The following is a 25,701-nucleotide window of genomic DNA, read 5'->3' as shown; positions in this document are numbered from 1 at the left end:
CGAAAAATAAAAAGCGAATGATCAAGATGAGATCGAACCCATGTCTCTGAACTTCAATAGAGAAACTATCAAACCATGAGCGGGAGGCCTGCTTTAGCCCATAGATGGCTCTTCGTAGCTTGCAAACATGTGTGTTGGGGCTATGTTTGGTATAACTAGAGGGTTGCTCCATATACACCTCTTCCTTGAGAGTGCCATGCAAAAAATACATTTTTGACATCAAGTTGACTTAGACTCCATCCATACTGAACTGACAAGGACAGAACTAATCGAATAGTTTCCATCTTGATCACAGAACTAAATGTTTCGGCATAATCTTGCCCGTATTCTTGAGTGAACCCTTTCGCTACTAGCCTCACCTTATAGCGTTCAATGGATTCATCGAGTTTATACTTGATTTTATAGACCTATTTAGATCCTACAACGTTCTTGTTCGATGGTCTAGGAACAATCTCCCAAGTCCCACACTCATGTAAAGCTTTCATTTCCTCATTCATGACCTCAACCCATTTGATTGACATAGATGCTTGTGAGAAACTGATAGGTTCATCATGCTTTTCAATCTGAGAGATGAACAGTTGTAAGTCTGTAGAGAAGTTGTCATAACTTACCCATCTTTCAATAGGATGGTGAATCCTCTCAAGCCTCCTGGGTTGCACAATAGGTCGTTGAACTTTGTCTTTGTTTCACTGCACATAGGTAATCCCTTAAAACTTTGTAACATCTGAAATGACAGGCATAGTAATATCTTGTGTGTTTGTCGACATTTCCTTTTCTGGGTGTACAACTGTACTATTTTGTTCTGCAGATAGTGTATGACATGAGGGTACGTCATGCATCACCATTTGATCAAGCACCTCAGCAACAAGCCATGGCTGATAACTTTTAGCATCCTTACAGTGTCCCTCTGTACTTCCTGAATCATCAGTATGAGTCTCGTCAAACACGACATTCCATGAAACTCTGATGCGACTGGTAGTGGAGTCATAGCAGTGATATCCTCTATATTGATCAACATATCCAACAAACCTACACCTGCATGCCTTTTTCTGAAACTTATCACGTTAAGAACTGTCAATATGAACATAGCATATGCAGCCAAACACTCGCAACTTATTATAGTCAGGATGAACCCCAAATAGTGTAAATAGCGTAAAATAAGGGGATTGATCTGCTAACAATTTCATTGGCAGTCGATTTATGACATAGACAGCTGAATGAAAAACTTTCATCCACAAGTTTAAAGGAATGTGAGTGTTATGCAACATACTCAGCGCACTCTCTACAATGTGCCAGTATTTTCTTTCAGCCGCACCATTTTGTTGTGGTGTGTGTGGACAAGATATTCGACGACCTATTCCATTATCTTAGAGAAATTCAGTAAATTCCTTTGATAAGTACTCTCATCCACCGTCACAATGAAAATATTGAATTTTAGTTGAAAATTGATTACAAACTAAAGCACAGAATGAGCAGAAAAGCTTGAAAACTTCAGATTTATATTTGATAAAATAAATACAGGTGTATCTAGAGTAACTATCAATGAAAGTAATGTAATAATGATTGCCCAATAAAGAAGACTGCGGGGCATGTCTCCAGACATCAAAATAGACAATTTCAAAAAGCATAAAATCTCTTTGATTTATTGAATGAAATGGAAGAACATGACTTTTACATAATTGACAACGAAAACAAAGAAGAAAATCAGCCTCGACATTCAAACTAGACTGCGGAACAAGTCCACTAGACACAAGCTTCTCAATAAATGAATGATTACAATGACTAAGACGACGATGCCAAATCTCTGGCTTATTACATTGAGATAGACTAAAACAAACTTTGAATGACACTGGACGAACTGGTTGTGAATTTATTGATGCATCATGAACTAGAAGAGACTCCTTGAAGACATACATGTTTCCCTGTCGTTCTCCTTCAACGAGTGTCTTCTTCGTGAGAAGATCCTTGACACATACAGAAAGAGTAAATTTGACAAAAGAATTAGTATCATCGACAAGTTTAGAAACAGAAACAATGTTTTTAACAATACTAGGAGAATGGTAAACATCAGATAAAGGTAATGAGGAATTGGGGAGTAGAAGGAAAATATTTCCAACATGAGAGATAGGATGAAGAACACCATCTCCGGTTTTAATAAATCTTACCAATATCACATGTCACATGTGCAGCAGCCCGGAGTTAATGTACCAAGTCTCCTACTCAGTTTGCTTGAAGCTCAATTCTGAAAGAGCGAAAATCAAAAGATTCTTCACATTTTTCTTTTCATCTCCTTTACGGTCGTCTCCTGCTTGTCCCCTAGTAGAAGGCCCAGCACCATTAAACTTGCCTTTGTTTTGCGGATTATGCCAGCAATTTGCTTTAATGTGCTCCATTTGATTACACTGAAAACATGTCGGGATGTTTATAGGGTTCCCTGGATACAAGTTATGTGACATGTAGGGTATGGGAAAAAGCCCACGGCCTCCTTGATTACCTCTTCTATGTCCACGCCCGCCTCAAAAGCCCCCACGTCCTCGCCCTAATACTACTCATGTGACAAGTACCTCATGGTTGTTGGAATTCAGGGTCATCTTCTCGCCCCTAATGGTAACTTCATATTGTAGTAGCTTAGTCCGTAGATCTTCAAAACTGAGCAATGAAGGGAGGCATAGAAGAGAGGTGACTAACATGTGGTAGTCAGAACCCAGACCATTCAGTGCCTGTTGAACCTTTTCTTTGTTAAGAATTACGCAACCCACCATGGCTAGTTGATATGTAATACTCTTGATTTTGTTCATGTATTATGTCACTGATAAACTCTATTTCTTCAAAAGCTGAAATTCTCTCTTTAAATGCAAAATCCTAGCTTATGAAATCTGTGAATAAGTCTGCGCCAATATTTGCCACAACTCTCTGGCTGAACATTCATCTAGGATGGCCACTAATATCTCATGGGAAAGCATAGAGGTAATGTAAGCCACAACTGCCTGATCTTTTCTTCTTCATGTTACAAATTTTGAATTATGAATCAATTTGTTGGAAACCTCCCCTTTATCATCTCGCTCTTCTTGCAGGATGAATTCTAGTGGTGCATGGATCGTTCCATCAAGATATCCAGAGAGATCCAGACTCTTAATAAAAGGAAAACTTTGTCGCTTCCAGGTCAAGTAGTTATATGAGTTGTCCAAGGAAACTGGAAGGGAGAATCCATGTGAAAGGACAACAAAAGAACACTCTGACCAGCAGTTTGATTTACCAGCAATGTAAATCTGTTTTTTTTTCTTTTTGCTACGAAAATAATATTGCAGGGAAACAAATAATCAGTAGAACACGACAAATTAATGATCTGATTTTTTTTTTGTATGGACCGAAACTTTGATTTGGTTTTGGAGAATAAGATTTGACTTGAAAGACAAAAGAGAGATCTAGGTTTAAATGGAAACACAAATCTGATCTGATACGATCAGATTTGATTTAACGCTGCTGAAGGGAAGAATCAATATGCCATGGCCAGATCTAATTTAGTCTGGCTTGGAACGAAAACACTAGATCTGGAACAATCCGATCCAGCATCAAAGAGGAAAAAAAAAATCAAGATTTAAGAAAACAGATCTGGTTTGACGTGACCAGACTGTTTGACGTGAACAGATTCAGTTTTAAGAGATCGAATACTTAGAGAGGAAGAAAGATGTTTAAAAATTTTAAGAAAGAGATTTTTAACCCAATATGATAAGATCAATTTTCAGGACAGAAGGAGAATAAAATCTGATCTGATAAGATCAGATCTTGGATCAAAGAAAGGAAGAAGAGAACTCGACCTAGTATTTACTTCTCAGCTGTGAACACCCCAAATTTTCCAAAAAAATCCAAAAATGACCTTTTTTGCCCCTGACTCCATCTTCTGAGAAAATCAAAGCTAAAATTCAATCATTCTTCAGATTTTCTGGATTGAATTCCATATTGATATATTCAAAATCAACTTCGGATCCGAATCCAGTACTTTAAATCCATATTTCCTCAAAATCCGGATCAAAAACCCATTTCTGAGGAAATTTTCTCAAAATAGCTTTTAATTTCTCAGAAAAACTCCCTTTTGTAAATATTTTTGCAAAAACACAAAAAATTAGTTTTAATCTTTTATTTTCTCAAATCTTAGGACTTTTACTTAAAAATACAAAAAAATTGGAAAAATAACACCAAAAACCAAAAATTGGGAAAATTTCAAGAAAAACGAATGAGTTTGAGACTTTTAAAAATCGATATTTTGCTAAAAGCCTCAGGAGCCCCCTCTTTGTAAATTTTCGAAATAACAAGGGGCCCCTTCTGCAAAACAGGTTTTTTTTTAGGGTTTTTTTTTTACCCTTCGTAAGGAAGGAGATGGGAGAAGAGCGCAGCCGCCTCTCCCGAAACCCTCTTCGTCGCCCAAGCCCTCCATGGCCGACCTCCCTCCACCCTCCATCACGAAACCGTTGGGTCTCTCTCCACCCTCCATCACGGAATCGCTGGGTCTCTCTCCACCCTCCATCACGAAACCGCCATCTTCACCCTTCATCTCTAACCTCCTCTTCCTGAATCTTCCCTGCTCCTCCTTAAAAGGGGATTCAAGGAAACCCTAAGATCCACCGCTTCTTCACCTCCCCATTCGCATCTTCTTCCTCTTTCGTTTTGAAGGGAGTCTGACAGCAGACCCATCTCCTATCCCTTCAGTCGTCTTCTTTGCTTCTTCTCCTTCCCTTGGTTTATTTTCTCCGTCAACTGGAGGAAGTCGACTCTGCTTCAGAAATCTCAAGCGATCTGATGAGGGCTTCTCCAACATTCATTCCTTCGACCTTATCCAAAAGAAATTCGGTAGCTCCCCTTTCATCGAGAGCCTCTGCATCTAAGAGGAGTTGACCAATCCTGAAAGTTACAGCCTACAGAGGGACGCCACTCCCGCTTCAGTTGAAATCTCGCAATCGGGAGTCTTAATCCTGAATCATAAGCCACAAATTTCTTCCCTGTCAACTGAAGTTTGATCTCATAAGCCGAGAATCACAAGCAAGACAAAGCTCATGCTTCGATTAGCGAACCAGGTAAGCATCGGTTGTTTCCTCTATTTTAATTTCGTCTGATAGTAATATTCTCTTTTCATCGTTTTTTTTTTTCCTTTTCTTCCTTCCCCTTTTTCTTTCTCTTTTTATGTTGTCTCTGATTTCATTAATCTTCTCATGCGTCGCCCCTTTTGAAAGCACCATAGGTAAGATCGTGTTGTCTATAGCAACAGTGATCTACCTATGTGCTATATCAATGGAATCCTAAATTCCAACATCTTTTTCCTGCATTGCAAATTTTGTTTTCTTCAGTTCGTTTAGCATCCAACATTTTTTTTTTATAACTCGTTACTATATCTCTGCTGCTAGAGATAATCCACCTAAGCCTTGATTTATCAACATTCTCATCTATCTGTTTAAGATTCCATGATCCATGTTTGCTGCATTTTCCTTGATCCCTACCTCCATCTTATAACATTCCAATTTGAGTCTGTTTTGTTTCATATTTTTTTTTTTGTGGATTATTGACTTGCTGGTTTATATCCTGGGTTTTTCTTCTAAATTCCGATTTCCAATTTGCATCATAGTCATTCCTCTTGGATATTTGATTTCCTGTTTTCATCCACCATCATTTTGATTTCGTTTGCATTTTTTTTTTCCTTTCATATCCGTCTTGACCTCTGATTGATACTTGATTTGTTGTTTTCACGTTGGCCATTGTATGGTACCTATCTAACCAGCATCTGCATGTATTTTTCTGTAACATTTGAACATCATCAGTGCATCCCTCTGGTAGCTACTCCCCATCTCTGCATATGTAAGAGTTTAAAGAGACCCCCCCCTTTGAACTGCCTACATAAGGCCGTAGAAGGTTACATATAGTAAGGACACCTGATCTGCTTTAGTATCAGATTAGAGCCATTGTGTAACAATCCTTCATCAATCTTAGATTTCATCCTCCAATTTTGTGTCATTATTAAATCCTATTAAAATTTCCCTTTTACGGTATATTAGCTTTGCTAAAATATCTGCATTTCTTAGATCCTCTTGTTTTATTCAATTCTCATACTAGTTATGTTGGATTCTCCTTGCTTCCTATGATTCCATCTTCTTTCCTTTTCCCTTTTAGCTTATGGGTATGCGTGATTTTGCGTTCTAATGGCGAGCTTATTGATTTGTTCTCTGTGGCATTGATGGGTTTTTGTTGTTTTAGCAAATTTACTTCCAGCACCCTGGTTCTATAGCATGATGGTTTTTGCCTATTGGAGGCATTCTAAGATTTAGATTGTATGCCCAAAAGTTGGGCATAGCTCCACATGAGTTATAGTAAGTAATCTGCCTAATCCAACAAAGGACTTTTGCAGCCAGATTTCACAATTATTGTTACTTGCTTCAGAATCTGCCTGGTAGTTGCAGTCAGGTGCCACCTGCGTCATCTATTCTGTTCAATCCTCTGTTGCTCCAGGTGAGTGGTGACCTCTTCCCCTGTAATCTGCCAAACAACATTTTGGAGGTAGGTGTTTATATTTTCCTTGCAAAAACTCTTGAGATATCTACTATGATGGACTGTTATGATAGTTTTAATGCATTAAATTCTGAATGTATGATTTTGTTAATGATAGTAAAAAAAAAAAATTGGAAGCCATCAGCTTCTCTTGTTGCATTTCCACGTTGCCTTGCGGTTGTTGCATATTTCCTCTCATATCTCACAACTTTTGCACTATAATATCATCGTCCCTATATATTTTCATAACATCCATGATTTCCTTGTTGTTGCACCATATATTGTTTTCTTTATGCTACTTTCTGTTTCGTTATATCTTATACCTTGTCATAAGAATTCATAACAGGTCATTGCACCCTTTGCCCACATCTATTGAAGCCTCCTTATAGCATCTACGTCAGCATTCTTACAATGTTGCAGAAGTTACACCTGCAGAAGTCAAGAAAAGTGTTGCCAGAGTTGACGAATTCGATACAATCTGATGTTACCTGTGGCTATAAAGAAACGATGCTGAAGTCCTATAAAATTTCATCATTAGACTGTAGCTAAGGAATTTTATTGTTGTGAAAATATTATGCGCTAATGTCCCTTATGCCATAGTTTTGTGGTCATGTGCTAGTAACTGTCTAGTCAATACCTACCTTTACTAAGAATGAAGGGTCTGAATGCCAAAGACTCTCATCAGAAAAACCATGCTGTCTTCGAGAAAAATACACCGAAGATGAAGCTTTTTGAGTTGTGTGAGGCTGCACCTACATTACCATCGGTACATAACTTTCAACATCCATATGCTGTCACCCTCCACTAAGAATCCACTCATCTGCTGTAGCACCCCGACAACACCTATATTCTCCTGTATATAAAAACCTTCACCCTATCCTATCCATTTTCCAGCATTTCCATTTTACAAATGTGTACTCCATCCCATTCATCTACAGTAACATTTCTGGGCTTTAAACACAGCCCACCTTCAGCCCACCACACTCCAGCAACACCTAGGCACCAACTGCTGTTTACACTACTGATTGTAGTTTTTACTTTAACCATTCATTTCATTTTGCTTCTATCATCTGTGCATTTTGTTCATATCTGGTGGCATCATTTGATATTACTTGTTTCCTTATGTTTCACCATTTTACACATAACAGATCATCTGTGCATCAATCATTGGCATAAATGTATATTTGTTGTTCATTGTCATCATATATGTGTTATAACATGCATTATCTCATTAGCTCAATATGTCATTTTAGCATTCATTTCTTTTTCAGTTCAATGCATCATACATACATTCCAATATGCATTTTCTCATAAACATTTAGCACATGCACTTTTTTTTATTTATCAGTGTATACATTCCAGTTTCAATATAGCATCTTAAATCCTCTCTATGTTTCACCTTTGTTTCATGCTAACATCATTTTACAGGAGACATGTGAAAAGGTCTATTGTATGAAGTTGTAAACTTGATTCAATGAGTTGTAATATCTAGATTTAAATAAAAATTTACATTTCCTGCTTTAGGTAGAATGATTGAGCATTGTAAAATATCATGAATTGCTTGTTTTCATGCATTTTTTTTATTTCTCAAATTCTCACCAATGGTGAAACACGAATGGCACGTGCACAATTTCGTAAGAGGTAATCGATACTAAGTTGATGATCCACATCAATGGCCATAGTCAGGGTGTGGACAAAACTTAGCATTTTTATCTTTTACAAAATAACACTGGATCCACTTTCAAAATTCATCATAGTTTCTCAAAATATTTTCTTTCTTTTATCAGAATTTAACTTAGGATTAATTCAAAATATATACCAATGGCCATAGTCAGGGTATATTTAGAGTTAATCCCATTTTAACTTCTATAAAAGCACCAAAAGTGTTTCATTTTTCTCTTGAATTTAAATATAGATTAGTATATAATACATTCAATGACCATAGTCAAGGATGTATTATATTTTCAATCTTATTTTAATTTATTTAAAGAATGAAATAGCTTTTCAAATTCCAAATTTCAAAACTTAGTCAAATTCATTCATCATATAGGGCAGAATTGCATCGTATTTTCAAAAACTCCTTTTCAAAATCCCAAGTGTTTCTTCTTCTTCATCAGATCTCTATTCAAATTCTACCTAATTTTAAGATTCAAAATTTTGATTTCAAGGTCCTACTTGGACTTCTCAAAACCCAAAATCCAAATCCTAGTCTCAACTTGGATCCAGATTTCCAAGTATAAACCCCATTTCGCCTCGGATCTCCAATCACAGATCCAAGTTCTATTTTAAATCCAGGATCCTCATTCCACTTTGGGTCTCAGATTCAGATCCAAATTCCAATTCTTAGGATCCAGAGCCCAATTCTACATTGGATCTCGGACTTCAGATCCAAATCCATTCTAGGATCCAGATCCTCATTCTACCATTGGATCTCAGATTCAGATCCAAATTCCAATTCTTAGGATTCAGAATCAAACCCTACTTTGGGTCTCAGATTCAGATCCAAATTCCAATTCTTAGGATCCAGAGCCCAATTCTACATTGGATCTCGGACTTCAGATCCAAATCCATTCTAAGATCCAGATCCTCATTCTACCATTGGATCTCAGATTCAGATCCAAATTCCAATTCTTAGGATTCAGAATCAAACCCTACTTTGGGTCTCAAACTCAGAACCAAATTCCAATTCTTAGGATCCAGAACCCAATTCTACATTGGATCTCAGACTTCAGATCCAAATCCATTCTAGGATCCAGAATCCAATTCTACTTTGGACCTCAGGTCCAGTTCCATCTTGGGATCCAGAATCCAATCCTATCTTGGATCTCAGATTTCGAATCCAAATATCATCTTGGATTCCAAATCTTGAATCCGATTCCACTCAAAATTCCAAATCCAAATTTCACTTTAAATTCCAATTCTTAAAACCAATTCCATTTCATTTCAGATTTCAGATCAAGTTCCCATTTCAGATCCTAAATCCAAAAATCAACTCAAAACTCTATTCAGAATCCAGAACTTGGATTCGGATTTCATCTTGAAGTTCCAACTGTTACAAATCCCATTCCTCGATTCCTTTAGATTTCCCACATTTCCTTCTAAAATCAAAACTTCAAAAGTTGAATTCAATTCCATTCCAAACATTCATCCAAGTTCAAAACTTCTAAATTCAAAGTCCATTTATGACTTTGAAAATTTCCTTCATTCTCTTTTTATTTCAAGACTTCAAGATCAATTTCCAAATTCCAAATTTATTTTCCCAAGCTCTTGATTATTCTAAAAACTTAGAACTTTAATCTTAAGTTCTAAGTTAAAAAACATTTCTTCACTTTATTGGATTCACTTGGGAATTCTTCAAAACATTTTCTAAAAAAAGCATACATCTTTGCATTTGCACAAGCATGATTCATTGTGCATTTTAGACTTAGGATAAATACTTAGATAATTTTTTAGCAAAGCAAAAGGCATTGATTCGACCCTTGGTTCGATTACCCCTGGTAAAGGCGCCAGGAACGGTCGAACCTCGTACCGATGAGCGGATCCCGTCTCCCAATTTTCCCGCAAATATTTCAAAAACAGAGGCGAGTTATTTCAAAATATTTTTCAAAATTAAGGTCAAGTGAGACCCGCAAAAGAGTTCCTCTTCTCTTCTTTCTTTTCTCTTCTCTCTTTCTTTCCGTTTTTTTATCTTTCTCCCTTCAAAAAGGAGGAAAATAAGGGATTAGAAAGGAAAAGAGAAGGAAGAGAGAGAATATTACGAGAGGAAAAATTTTGCGATGATCACATCAGCCTGCTCTGATACCATGTTAGAAGTCACGCACCTTTGACCAGATCTTCATCCACAGCAGAAGAGAAAGGGATTTGCAAGAAGAAGAGGCAGCAATGACTGGCATGATTCTCAATGAGAGGTTGTGCCCTATATTCAATGTAATATATATGATACAAGTTGGATCGGGTCTGTCAACCCAGACCCGATAACACCAACCATGTAAATACAATACAAAAGAATCATTTTGGGTCTAGAACCAGACCCGTACCCTACATTCTCAATAGAAATTATTGTCTTTTAATATATTTTTTAGATTATGGATATGTATATTGAAAAAATTATATTTTGCAAAAATATGTGGTTTCTTAAAATCTTATGTGTTTCATGTTTTGCAAAATATTAATTTTTTACATTTTTTTTTGTGTCTCTTAATGTATGTATTTACATAGATTATCTTTGGGATTTTTAATATATAGTGATGTTTCTTTGGTGATTCTAACTATGTGACCATGCATGATTTTAATTATGTAGCCTTTGTGATTATTATTGGATGGCATAAGCATGATTTGTCATCATGAACTCGAATGCATATTTTAATTTCTCTATTATGCATTATATTTTTTAGTGGGTTCTTGTGTATGCTTCTTGAGCATTTTATGAATAAAACTTATATTTTTTAAAAGACTCTTGTATGATTGTTGCTTAGCCCTTAGTAGTTTTATGTGCTTTTTGGTAGCTTAGTGACTTGAGTGTTTGTGCACTTTTGTAACCCTTAGTGGTTTCTTTCTTGTGCATTGATACTTCATTGCATGTTTCTTAAAGATTTTATATTTGTTACATTGTGATAAAATTCTTTGTATGATATATATGAGTTCATGGTTGTTGATAGTTATATAGCTCTTTGTGAATCTCTATATGTTTGTCATCAATTGTCTAATAGTAGACTAATGATTTAGATCTAGCTTCTTAGAAGCTTTTCTTTAATAAAATCATATACTTTTGTCTTTTTATTGAGATTCATTGGATCTTTTGTATATGATGTGCCTTAGTGCACTTGTTTCTTGATTGGTGGATTCATGATTCCATTATCTTTTGAAAGATACTCTAACATCATAATTTCATCACATCTATGTAGATTATTTATATTGGGCATGATTCTTGTCCATTATTTGCTTGTCAAAGTTTGTAAAATTTGTCATGAGACATCTTGTGTTGGAAGTGATTGCATCAATTGACATATTGTTGTGCATATGATTGAACTATATTCATTCTAAGTCTTCATCTACCTTTATTGGATTTGATTTAAAACTTTGTTTTTTCAAATCGGTACTTTTATATATGAACTCACTTATTTGAAAATCAATTTCCGTGAGTATTTTTTGCCTTCTTTTGGCATTGTTTTTTGTCCATCATAGATTTTTCTAGGATGCGCCATTTATTTTTGGCCTTGTTGTTGGGTCAGAGTTAGCCGTTGAGGTGAGTTATGTGTGCACCTCATGTCATCTTACTAGTCTAGATTCCCAAAGGTTATGAGTGATGTGTTGTCACTTGTCTTGGGTTTGATTGGTATCTACATCCATGTTGCTTTTGTTGAACAAGAGATGCTTGTTGGGGTGAGTTGTGTGCACCTTGGTTTTCTTATCAGTATAGATTGTCGCCTTATAGTTTGGCTCTAATTGACGGTTGTTTGATCTCTAGTTCTATGAGTGTGTTATATCACTCATTTGTTTATTTGGACAATGTTATTATGAATACTTATAATTATGTTTATCTGTGATGGTTATCTATTTTGAAAATATGGTGTTTGAAAGATTGTTAAAATTGATACATTTATCCTTCTTGATGACATTAGTTTGTTTTTATTACAAGCTCTCTTACTTCGTGTCTTCTCCTATTATGTCTCTTATTTAAAAGATATTTTTGTGGTGAGTTATATGCACCCATTGGTTATTCACATTTTGTGTGTTTGTATTATACTCTTATTCTAGTAGCTGATGCACTTGAATATTGAGGTTTGTCTCTTATTTAAGTGTCATTTTACGTAGACAAGAAAGATTTGTTTGCAATGAGTTAGGTGCACCCATTGGTTATTCATACTTTTTGTGTGTTTGTATTATGCTCTTTTTCTAGTAGCTGAAACATTGAGGTTTGTCTCTTATTTAAGTGTTATTTTATATAGATGAGATGTTCACACTTTTTGTGTGTTTGTTAAGCTCATAAGTGGCATTGTCATTGATCTCTTGTTCTAGCAGCTATTACACTTGAATTTTGAGGTTTGAAGGTCAAGCGAGGTAAATTGCTTATGGTGGTCGAACTATTGTGAAGGTTTGCAAAATATCATTTCTTGATATTTGTGGGATTTTCAAATCTCTCCACAAAATTTCTAAAAAAAAATCACTCATTTACCCTTGTCTGGGAAATGGTTATTGAAAATTCTTCATGCATTTTGCATTGAATATGTTTTAATTGCATGCTTAAAGATATTTTAAATGTGTTCCATGATTAGTTATCTTGGGTGATTTACATCATGATATGCCTTGGTTGCATAGGATGCAATATTTTGAGTGTATTTATAGATATTGTTTCTATTGTTGAGATTTAAATTGTTATTAATATTTGTCATTATTACAAAATATCTCTTGTTATGATTTGTACGTGGGATTTTGAACTTCCCCATTATTTCTGTTGTACATTTAATATGGCTACTTGTTTTGAAAAACCCTGCTTTATGAATATTTTTTGTGTGGGTTAAACTCTTTTGTGAGTTATTTATTCATGGTATTGATGTGGTTTGAAAATTCATATTTCATGCATTAATGTGCTTTTCGAGATAGATGTGTGTATTGACTTTCAATAATGCATGTTTTCATGAATGTTTAAAGTGATGAATGATTTATACGTTTATCTTTGAGATATTTTATGCATGCATCTCTTCTTTTGATAATATGCAATTGTGTTCTCTTATAAATCAAGAACTATGATTTCGTAAAATTATCTATTGAGGTGAGACTCTCAATGAATATTGTGTATAAAAATTTAATGACTTTCAAAATTGATGTTGAAAAATTTTCTTACTATTAAAAGATTTTGAAAATTATTAAAATGTCTTATTAAATATGTATTGTATTTTTGGCATGTTTGGTCATTTATATATATATATATATATATATAGAGAGAGAGAGAGAGAGAGAGAGAGAGACAGAGAGATGGGTGTGTACGAAATGAAATATGCGAATGAAATGTGCTAAATGGGTTTTTCTGCTCTTTTGGTGTGGTTTTTTTTTTTGCAGTTCTGACCCATAAATGTGTTGGGCATGGTCAATTTACGAGGAATCCACACTTGGATCATGTGTTTTCGATGAAAAAAATGATATTTGGAGCCTAAAAATTAACAAAGATTTTGGAATGGTGATTTTTTAAACGTTATAAAAACCCGCTCATGTGTCAGAATAGAACACTTAAAGAGTTGAACCCTATAAAATCAAGTACATAGATCACATTTGTACGATTAGAATTTTAAAATAAAACAAAAAAACCCTGAAAAACTCATTTAGCATGTTTCATCTAGCATATTTTATTTAGCACGTACCCATTACTCTCTCTCTCTCTCTCTCTCTCTATATATATATATATATATATAGTTATTTTTAGTTGGATTGCTCCTTTTGCACTCTTTAAAATATTGGCATTATTGATGATTCTAGAGACCTTTCGAGCATATCAAGGAAGATCTAGAAGTTCCTTCAAGAATTTGTATTATAGAAGAACATGTCGATATCTTGTGTAATGGGATTCCTTTTGTAATTGCAAACTTATAGTGAGTCAATGTAAGTTTGAGCGGGGGCGTTAACATATATCATGGTTGCCAGTCGAGGAAGCAGGAGCAGGAAGCGTGGCACTTTCAAAATTTTAGGAAGCGAGAAACGTGAGACTACTTAAAAGCGAATCAAGAATCATCTTGGAAGCGACCTAGGAAGCGAATCGGAAGCGACCTACGAAGCGAGGGGGAAGCGAAAAAATAAAAATAAAAAAAAATGAAAAAAGGGAGGAAGCGTAGGAGAAGCGCGGGGTAAGCAACGGAAAAGCACGCTTCTCAAAAAAAATGGCGCTTCCCAACGCGTTTCGGAAGCACAACATTTCGTGCTTCCACTAGGCTAGGTGCTTTCGGTAACTCTGATATATATACTTTAAAGTTAAGTCAACTTTGGTTGACTTGGACTAGTTGTTTGACTTATGGTCCAATGGTTAGTGTGGTCTCCCTTTTTCTCTCCTTTAATCTCTCTCTTCTTCCTTCTTTTCTCTATAAATATGGGTGGGTGGGTGCCTTTGTAAGGTGAGGGAGTGATGAGTAGTTTTAGGCAGAGTTATTGGAAGCACCTAGCCTAGTGGGGAAGCATGTTTCGGAAGCGTAAAACGTCGCGCTTCCAAAACGCACTGAGAAGCGCCAATTTTTTTGAAAAGCGCATTTCCCATTTATGGGAAGCACGTTTCTCTTTTATGGGAAACATGCTTCCCATTTATAGGAAACACACTTCTCATTTATGGGAAGCACGCTTCTCCTTCGCTTTCCCTGCATTTCCTCCCTTTTTTTGTATTTTTATTTTTATTTTATTTTTCGCTTCCCCCTCGCTTCCTAGGTCGCTTCCAGATTCGCTTCTGGTTCGCTTTCGAGACGATTCTTGATTCGCTTTTAAGTCGTCCCATGCTTCCCGCTTCCTAAAATTTTGAAACTGCCACGCTTCCCGCTTCCACTTCACATATCGGTTCCCGCTTCCTCGACTAGCAACCATGGTTTTAGGCTTCTTGTGTGTTTTTTAGTGTATTGTAATGAGGATTAAAATGTATTTTTTTTGTATTTTTACTGTTCTTTATTAATGAAGTTATTTACTCACATTCTATTGTGTTTCATTTTAGTTCTTATGTTTTTGTTCAAATGCATTATGTTTTGACCCTCGGAGTCCATTATGGAGGGTATTGGGATCCGTGCCATTTTGTGACAAATATAACCTCAACCAGGTTTATCCAACTGCACAGAAAATATGAAAGAATTTCTATCAATACCAAAGTAAAGCAGACTAAAGCACACAATGAAACTTTGGATTAACACTTCCACTCACACCTGTAATACAGACAAGTACAGCCCCAGCAGAACCAGTATGGTGCTGGAGACCGTTAGAATATAGGTAAACCAGATAAATGAATGTGCTTCTTCGATCAACCAAAAAACAAAAAAGTAGAAGAAAAACTCTCCATTAGTCATGCATTTGATTATATAAGTAACATTTAAATTTAATTGTGTTCCAATTAAAATGTTCATATTATCAATCTAAGAATCTGAAAAAGGAAAAAGTAGATATCATTCAATGTAGATATTTGCATCCTAAGTCCACCACTGGAAGTATAATTATTAATCAATAATGAAAATAGCATAGGAATATCATAAATACCGCTTTACTGTCACGACTCCAACTAACAGCATAGATGCTACCATTGTGACCTTCAGCAGATAGCTCCCCAATCTTTTCTCCTGTCCTCCCATCATATAGTATACTTTTCTTATCTGAACTTACACTGATAAACTTGCTTCCATCAGGAGAAAACCTTACACAATTGACAAAGTTGGAATGTTCCCTGCACTTCAAACAATAATGTTTCCTTTACATACTACCTCTGTTCGGTAAGACACAATCAAGAACATCTTCCTCAGCACATTATATTTTATTATGGCCACAAGCCTACATTGCTACAATGTCATGAATGAGTTTTTTATCATTGACATAAAATTAAAATAATGACTACATTTCTCCTACAAGAAATTTTGAAAAAAAAAAAGAAAAAATACCAAGCACTCGATGTTAATTAATATGAACCCTAGAACATTTTTCCAGAAGTTTTGCATTGGACTCTGCAAATCAAGGACACGACTGTTGCTCCAAAATAAAGAGTATGCTTCAACAATTAATGGGGAAAGGCATCTTGTAAACAATGTAGCCAAATCACACCAATGCACAATATTTGATGGGCCAAACAAGCAATGCAAGGAAACTTGAATAAATGTTATGTTTCTGCGTTCTATCTTGAACCAAGAGGCTACCATGAATTAAAATCTTAGAAGGATGAAGACATCTAACACTCAATCCAATTGCATCGATCAGAAGATGGCAGGTTTAGTGGATACTTAAGGGAAGTTTTCCACTTTTTCACTTTTTCTGTTTTGGTTAGCCTAACTGGAGTGCAGACCAGTGAATTAATGAGGTAACAAAAATAAAGGGTTCATATACATCATGATGACCAGTTTAGAGGTTTATCCCAGGGTTACCGGAAGTACCATAGGACATGGGGAAGCATGCTTCTCCGAAGCGTATTTCGGAGGCGCGAAACGTGGCGCTTCCAAAATGTATCTTTTTTTCCTTTTTTTGTTTTTTCCTTTTTTTGTTTTTTCCTTTTTTCGCTTCCCCCTCACTTCCCGCTTCCGCTACCCGAATCGCTTCCCCAACTGGCAACTCTGGTTTATCCTTTGAAGTACAATATGTTATAAGGAAGCATTACATGAGAGTCAAAATTGATTGGCTAGTGAAGTCCTTTTTTGTATTCAAGATCCAATAGGTCAAAAGATATAGTTATGAAGGGCATTTTTGTAAACTGACTTAAATTACCTTTATAAGGGTCAATATGAGAGGGATAGGGCACGATTCCAGCCCCTATTCTCTTTCTCCCTTGTCTTTTCTCACTTCCTCTCTTTTCCTATATCTTCTTCTTCCTCCTCACTCACTCATTTCTCTCACCTTGTTTCACAGTTCGCACACACCACATATTCTTTCACACATCAAAGGAACATAATCATGTTACCATCAATCTGAAGATGGTATCAGACCAGATGAAGATATGAAGGGAAATTTTGAAGCATACATCAACCACAAAATGACAAGGGGATTCATGACCTGCCACATGGGAGCTCCAATCAGTTTTGGTTGCATTCATGCAGATAATATTTCAGAAGATTTTGGTTAGGGAGCTCCAAAATCCAAAATTCAGTTTTTAAACATTATAACAAAAAGTATTCTTAGGTATTTCCAAAAAATCTATGTAGTATAAACCTCCTTCTTTACAGCCTTCTCCAATCAGCTTCCCTGAGAGACGATCCCGCACTCATAAACCAATAGAAGAGAAAGAAACATTATACCAAAGGTCACATAATTAAGAGACAAATAAAAGATTTAGGCTTAACTTGGGAATATATCTAATTTTTTGAATAAAAAATCTCTTTAAAATATTTTCAAAATTTCTTATTCCCTTTATCTCAAGAGATATTCTATCAACAATAAAAAACATTTGACTCGCTTGAGTTATGACATCCAGATAAAATATCACAATTTAGTGTCATATGAAATGAGGCACATGAGCCAAGAAGCCAAAGAGACTTACTGGGATCAAAGATGCCAACAGAAGAGACCGTAGCTTCGGTTGGTGAAGCTCCTTTGAATAGAGGTTGAAGAGCTTCTACAATTTGAGTCAAGGACATGCTCTCAATAGTTGATTCTTGTGTAGCTTTGAATTCACTTGACTCTTGAGCAACGGAGGCTACCTTCTTCTCATAGGGTATCTTTAGTTTAGGACAATATATCTTGACATACCCCGGTTCACGACAATAATAGCAAATAATTTATTTTTTTTTCAAACTCATTGTCTTGCTTTCCATAGCTATCATTGTTTGGTCTCTTATAATGTGATAGTTATAATGTAGTAGTTGGTAAGCATGGACATGGTTTCTCAGCCTAGACACGGCTATGACCGAATTATCATCATCTTTAAATGTCTTTTTTTTAGTCTATTTTCTTTTATACTTAGCTCTTCAATAGAGAGAACTTCTCCTTTATGAAGAAAAGCCGATTTAGTAGACTCAAACTCCGGTCTTAGACCATTGATGAATTGATAGAAATGTTTCACATCAATTTGTCTTTGACGGAGTTCTATGTCTTTGGGATAATGTCCTTGTGACTCAAGAAGAGCAAACTCATTCCAAAGGTCGAACAACTTACTAAAATATTCTCTAATACATTTTTCTCCTTGAATCATAGTGTGTACCTTGTCTTACAAGTTGCAAATGTGGGTAATATCTTTAAGACTATGTCACATGGACTCTTCAACTAGGTGCCGCACTCACATCGCACCCGCACCCGATGCGATCAACCTGACCCTGGGTGCAGTCAATGCACCCAGGGTCATTTATGTCCAACTTTTTGCCGCATCCCCGCACCCAAGTTTTTTTAAAGTGTCGCACCCCTGCCCCTGCACCTGCACCCATGTGACATAGATTTAAGAGAATACATTTTCTTAAGATAGTCTCATGCAAATATTTATTTGCATGTTCAAATTTAGCTAGACTCAAGCACTTCTTGATATCAAGACTACTAATGACCCAAGACATAATCTTGGCATGCCCCATTCTCCATTCTTTCCATTTTTTCTCATATGTGGCCATAGCCATAAAGATTCAAATAGAGATACATGTTTAAATTACTTTGAATAGAAAGCTAATCTAGTTTGATCTAATTTCAAATCTAACAAATATGTTAATCAAATCCTCAAACTGTATGAATCCATATGTATATATGAAACTTAAACCTTTATGAATGTGCAATTAGATTTTCTAGAGAAGCGTCATTTGTTAGTAGCCTTTTCCCTTATCGGTTAACTTACTCTTTTATCATTTATATATCCATAACCTATGTTAACTGTTAAGAAAAAGAAAGTTTGCCAAGCCCCTCATGTTCTTGTCATATTTTCTGCTTTTTGCCATTTTTATAACCTTCCAGCCTTAAACACAGAGGGAGAGAGACCTAAATTAGTAAGTGTTCCTGATGTGCTCAGACTAGATTCATAACTATATCGCTCTCATGAAGGGGGCTTGGCAGTTATAATGTATTTTGAAGCAATATTATCAAGATATGAACTGTGATCTGGAAACCAGCAGGGCCCATCCTCTAGGACAGAAAAGCTCTCTAGTTATGGCTTGAAAAATCTGTTTAGATTTTTGGTAGAAAAAGTGGTAGTCCTGTCCCTACAAGAACAAAGATCAATTATATTAAAACATTTACCTAGACGGTGCAGTTAATTTAAACCTGTGTTGGCCATTTTAGGAATAATAGTTTAAATGTTATCTTCAATACCCTGATATATTCCCCTTGGATGTTATTAGTTAATTCTCTTACTAGTTTTAAACAGACTACACATCAGATAAAGGGCAGGTATACATCTCCCTCACTAGAGCACATAATTCCTTACAATTTGGAGAAAATATTATTTACATCATGTGCATTGCTTTTGGAAAATGTCATTCAAGCATGAAGATACTAGGAACACTTATTTATACCATGATTTTATATTCCATTGCAAGTTAAACGTTATAGTAATGTTTCAAGCCAGAGTGCACTCCTAAAGTTTGAGAATGGTCATTATTTACTTAAAAGCTAACACATCATATACTGAATAGCTATTAGAATTTCATTTGCTTCGACAGGCTAACATGTCACGCTTCAGTTCCTGCATTGGATCCTCATACCTTTACCAAAAAAGAAAGACAATGTACCAAAGGATTCTTCATACAAAACAATTATGTTAAAACAGCTGAACCTTTAGCAAATTTGCACTATCCTTGACCTAATATAGTATAAATCAATCTCTTAAAACCATAAACAAGACTAACCTTTGTGACAGTTTGAACCTAAATGGTGGTCCTTCATAGAAATTCACCAAGTAATCTTCTCCACATGTAACAATACGAAAAGGTCTTGTAGGCTTGAATGCACAACTTAAGACACGTCTTGAATGACCGTCAAACTCACCAACAGTTGATCCTGAATCCCACCTACAAACAAAAACAAAAAATACAACAAAGAGAAGGAGATCACCATGACAAAGATGGATTAAACTATAAATTGTGCAAAGCACAAAATACAACCGAAACAAATTTAAATGTAAAATATCAAGGCAATCTCAATCAAACTTCACATATGGTAAATAATGCTAGAAAAAAAAAAGATATTATCTCTATCATAAACAGAATGTCAATGATAGAAAGACAAAAAAATCACCCTTTCCTTACTCTTTGAGGTATCAAAAGAAAATGGAATTAGCAACATTATGCATGCTTGCTTTGTCATTTTTTAATTGTGTGCAAATGATTCAATTATAAATAATAAAAAAACTACATATTCTTGGTTAAGTAAATGTCATATTTACCTTTAGCACAGATCCACTGCCTTGGTCTTGCTTCAATCCATACAAGCTCTTCTTCAACTTGCAAACTAGGTGCTTTTTACCCTTGTCAATGAAACTCTCAGGTTGGTCCATATAAATTTCTTCTTCCAAGTCACCATATAGAAATGCAGTCTTCACATCAAGCTGCTCAACTTTCAAATTCATGCTTGCAACTATATCGAGCACAGTTCAGATGGAGGGCATCTTCACAAGTGGTGAGAAGATCTCATCAAAGTCAACTCTTTTCTTCTGAGCAAAACCTTTCACAACAAGACGTGCCTTGTATCTAGGTTGAGAGTTGTTTTCATCAGTCTTCTACTTGAAGACCCATTTGTTCTTTAACACCTTCTTCCCTTTAGTTGTCTTTACCAGATCAAAGGTGTGATTCGCATGCAATGAATCCATTTCTTCTTTCATTGCCTTAAACCACTCAGACTTGTTTTCATCCTCCAAAACTTCTTCAAAAGTTTCTGGCTCACCTTGATCTGTAATCATCACATACTCATTTGATGAGTATTTTCTGGATGACTGTTTTTCTCTAGTGGATCTCCTTATCGGAGTCTGAGGAAGTGACTCTTGGGGTGTTGGCTCCCCCTCAATTTCTGACTCAACACTTCCTTCCTTTGCATCATTGCGAGGAGGTGGAATCTCCTCCACGAAATCATGAACAGTCGACGCATCTAGGGGATCTAAATCAATAAGATCACCTATACTGGACTCTGATGGCTCAGACTCACCAATGTCTTCAATGGTCTAATCTTCCAATAAGACAACATTTTGACTTCTGACCACCTTTTTATCAATAGGGTCATACAGTCTGTAGCCAAATTCTTCATTTCCATAGCCAATGAATATGCATTGCTTGACTTTTGGATCAAGCTTGGACCTCTCTTCCTTCGGAATGTGAATAAATGCTCTACAGCCGAACACTCTTAAGTGTCCATAGAAAGGTTCTTTTCCTATCCAAACTTTCTCTGGAACATCTCCCTTCAAGGGAATAAAAGGAGACAAGTTGATAAGATCAATTGTTGTCCTCATTGTCTCACCCCAGAAAGATCTTGGCAATTTAGAGTGTGACAGCAAACATCTGACTCTCTTAAGAATGATGTGCTTCATCCTCTCAGCAACCCCATTCTGTTGAGGTGTCATCCTTATAGTTCTTTCATGCTTGATGCCATGATTGGTGCAATAATGATTAAATGGCCCAATGTATTTGCCACCATTATCCGAGCGAACACACTTCAACTGCCTGCCAGTTTCTTATTTAGCCATGGTCTGAAAGTGCTTGAATACATCTAGAACTTGGTCTTTAGTCCTCAGTATATAAGCCCAGACTTTTCTAGAGTGATCATCAATGAAAGTCATAAAGTACAATGCACCACCAAGTGTCTTGACCTTTAAAGGTCCACACACATCAGAATGTACAAGATTTAGAACATGAGATTTTCTAGATGCAATGCATCTATGGAAAGAAACTCTATTTTGTTTACCATGGAAGCAATGAACACAAGGTTCCAAAGATGTACCTGCTGCACCTGTCAGGAACTCTTTCTTAACTACGACTTGCAGCCCCTTCTTGCTCATATGCCCAAGCCTTCTATGCCATAATTTTGTGGACTAGCCAGTCTCCACAACATTCACAACACTCTTCCAGATCTTCGCTTACAAAGTGTAAAGGGAACGAGCCTTTGTTCCTCTGGCTATCACCAATGAGCCTTTGGTTAGCTTCCACCTTCCATCACTTTAGGTGTTGTTATAGCCCTCATCATCTAACTTTCCAGCAGAGATCAGATTCAATCGGATGTCTGGTACATGCCTCACATTTTTCAGCAACAACTTACAGCCTACACTTGTTTCCAAGCAAATGTCGTCCATGCCAACAATCTTTGACACATCTTCATTTCCCATTCAGACATTACCGAAATCACCTTGCGAGTAGGAAGTGAAGAAATTAACCCGTGAGGTAACATGAAATGAAGCTCCAGAGTCAATCACCCAATCGGTCTCCTGATCGATCAAATTTATGCTAGTGCCATCACAGACAACCATGAGCTCTCCATCTGTGACTGTGGCACCTTATTTTTCTTCTGAGCTCTTCTCTCTGTTCTACTCCTTAAGCTTGAGCTTCCTGCACTGTCGCTTCATATGCCCCTTCTTGTGGCAATAATAATACTCGACGTCTTTCTTTGAGCTCGAGTGTGAGTGGCCTCTGGATTTGCAATGGTAGTGCAGAGCCCCGCTCTTACTTCTGCTTCTCCCCTGTTTTCAATCACAAGTGCCTTTGAGGTAGAAGGACCTAATGACTTTCTCCTGGACTCTTCATTCAATAGACTGCTGGTAACTTGGCTCATCGTTACCATTCCATCAGGTGCAGAGTTACTGACTGTGACCACCAAGGTTTCCCAACTCTCAGGAAGGGAAATAAGAGCAACAAAGTTTGTAACTCATCATCAAAAGTGATTTTCATTGTGGCCAACTGATTTACAATGCTTTTGATCTCATTCAAATGCTCTGCAATAGAGCCGCCCTCTTTATACTTGAGGTTCACAAGCTTTCGAAATAGAAAGGCCTTATTCACTGCTGCCTTTCTATCATAAAGGCTCTCTAGTTTGGTTCAAAGACCATGCGTCAAAGTTTCTATGGATACATGATGAAAGACACTATCATCTATCCATTGTCGAATGAAACTGATCGCCTTTCGGTCTAGTTTTTTTCATTCGACATCTTTCATCTCTTCTTGTTTGCCTCTCACACCGTCTATGGGTCCATCCAAATCTTTATAACCCAAGAGGTCTTCTATTTTAGTTTTCTATGCCATCCAGTTTGTGCCATCAAACTAATCATACGCCCAATGTTATTCTCCATGACTTCACACACAAATATACTAACCAAATCTCTGATACCATATGTTGGGGTTAAAATGGACGTACCGGGTCTCCCCACAAGTGTGAATTGATGAAAACAATACGATGATGATAGTGGTAGAAAAATAAACCAAAACAAACTAGCTGCGAAAATAAAAATAGCGCACAACGATCTACGTGGTTCCCTCTCAACTGAGGTATGTCCACGACGACCAATAGGTCAACAACTTCCACTATCTTCAAACAAAGATTACAAAGTGGCCAAAAGGCATAAGCCTTACAAACACACAAGGTGTAACGAAATGAACAAGAGGATATGCCTCACTGAGGAACAAAGAACGAATGATTTGAAGAACTAGCTTGACGAAGCTGTCTTGAAAGAAGTGTCGCAACACTTCTTGTTTTTTTTTTCCTTCGCACCCTTTCGGTGCCCTAAAAGTGTTTCTCACACTCTCTCCCTAATATTCTGCCTTTTTTGCTCTCTCCCATTGCTTTTGCTCTCTCATTCATCCCTTAAATAGAAGACAAGACTCACATTAAATGCGGAAGACTAAATATCTTGCATAACTTACGATGCGCCTTATCACAAATCGCTATCCAGCGATACCACAAATCGCTATCCAACGATAACCACAAATCGTCATCCGACTGAAACACATAACGCTAACCACAAATCGCTATGCAACTGAAGGCACACACCACAAATCGTCATCGACAACTCGCTGAACCTCAAACTCTGAACAGTTGAATAGTCATTTAGCTGAGAGGACTTCTACAAATCGCTATTCAGCAAATACTCCAAATCATCTTCGAAAAGATCAAGCATCGTGCTTGAAATTCTGCAGTGATACTGAATGTGCATCGAACCAATGGATCCCACAAAGGAGGGAAACCCAACATACATCTCATCAAAGGGTGTTATTCTATAATATCTGCCCAACAGGTCTCCCGCTAACTCGAGTGAGCATTCAAATATTTGTCCCACATTCGTTCGTGAAGGTACTCTTAATGGATTGAATGCCATATCAACTGGTGTCCCATTTCGCAAATAAGACATATCCGGTCTAGGCAATTTTTTTGAAATGAAACCTTTTTTCCTATGACTTCCGACTACTTTATCGCCCACTTTGATTTTACGGGAGATTTACCACTTCCACATGTGCATCTGTTTGGAATGCAACTAAAAAGTTGGAAATAATACTGAAAGAACATTAGGAAGGTTGTTGAAGCAGTTACCTGTGTGAGATCTGGTGTAGTATTTGGTAACTACCACCTCATGTAAGTGGGATGTAAAATGTGGAATCGGACGTGTCAAATACCATCTCACTTGCATCATTTCTTACAACTCCATCCATCACCAACAATTCTGGTGTTGGTATTCCCACTCTGGCTACTTCTGACAACTAGTTTCCAAACATCGCCTAAATCTATGAAACCCATCCATTTGGATGGGCAAAATTTCATGTTTATGCATCCGCACAAATATACGTGTGGTGTTGTAGTTTCAGTTTGGGTTACAAACTCTGTAGCGCATGTACAAGAGAGAGAGAGAGAGAACATTCACCATTCAACATTACCAAAATACATCCAACAGAATATTGGATGGGAGAGACAAAAGAGAAACATAAGAGCAAAACAGCCACAATCTAGATGGTGATTGTACATAGTTCAGAGTACAAGCCGATCAGCCCCTCCCCCCTACTATGTAATTTAAGAGCCAGATACACATCAGACATGACCCGTTGTCGAAGCCTTCCGAAATCGAATTTGATGCCCCTGAAGAAGATGTCGTTTCTTTCAGTCCATATGACCCACCATGCTGAAAGCAACCAAACCCGCCACAGTAATCTCCATTTTTTTTGTGTCGTACAATCCTGGGACCAAGCAAGAGGTCCCAAATAACGGAGCACGGACGAGTTTAAACAAGTGGCGCACCCCAAGTTTAAAAAAATAAGTCTAGAATGACCGGGCAGAGCCAAAATAGGTGAGTCGTGTCCTCTACAACCTTCTCGTAAAGAACACACATGCTTGGAAATTGAATCCCCCGTTTCCTGACATTAATTTGGGTTTGAACACGATCCAGAGCCACAAGTCACGCCAAAGCTTTTGCCCTTGGAGCTGGCCCCTTACCCCACATACAATCACTGGGAAACCAGTTCATCCCGGATGGCAACAAGGAATGGTAAACTTGCTTAATGGAGAACCTATCTCCGCTCGCCATGGCCCAGTGAAGCCATGTCATGCCATGGACAGGCCTAAAATCTCTGCCACTGA

The 25,701-nt window shown here is 36.8% G+C and overlaps 1 protein-coding gene across 1 annotated transcript in view; it reads right to left on the bottom strand.

The window, feature by feature from the left end:
- The window catches only part of LOC149829688 (actin-interacting protein 1-2-like), a 48,711-nt gene that overhangs the window by 19,561 nt on the left and 3,449 nt on the right, over positions 1-25,701 (bottom strand). The window contains exons 2-3 of the mRNA XM_090015251.1: positions 20,010-20,171; positions 15,751-15,934 (exon numbers count right to left, since the gene is read on the bottom strand). Of these exons, the coding sequence (XP_089871377.1) occupies positions 15,751-15,934; positions 20,010-20,171 (346 nt within the window). The remainder of the gene's footprint in view (positions 1-15,750; positions 15,935-20,009; positions 20,172-25,701) is intronic.

Source organism: Nuphar pumila, chromosome 8 (assembly GCF_984573655.1).
Source record: "Nuphar pumila chromosome 8, dmNupPumi1.hap1.1, whole genome shotgun sequence".
In the NCBI taxonomy this organism is placed as follows: domain Eukaryota; kingdom Viridiplantae; phylum Streptophyta; class Magnoliopsida; order Nymphaeales; family Nymphaeaceae; genus Nuphar; species Nuphar pumila.
The sequence above is the reverse complement of the archived record's forward strand: the minus strand, read 5'-3'. Positions and strand labels throughout refer to the sequence as shown.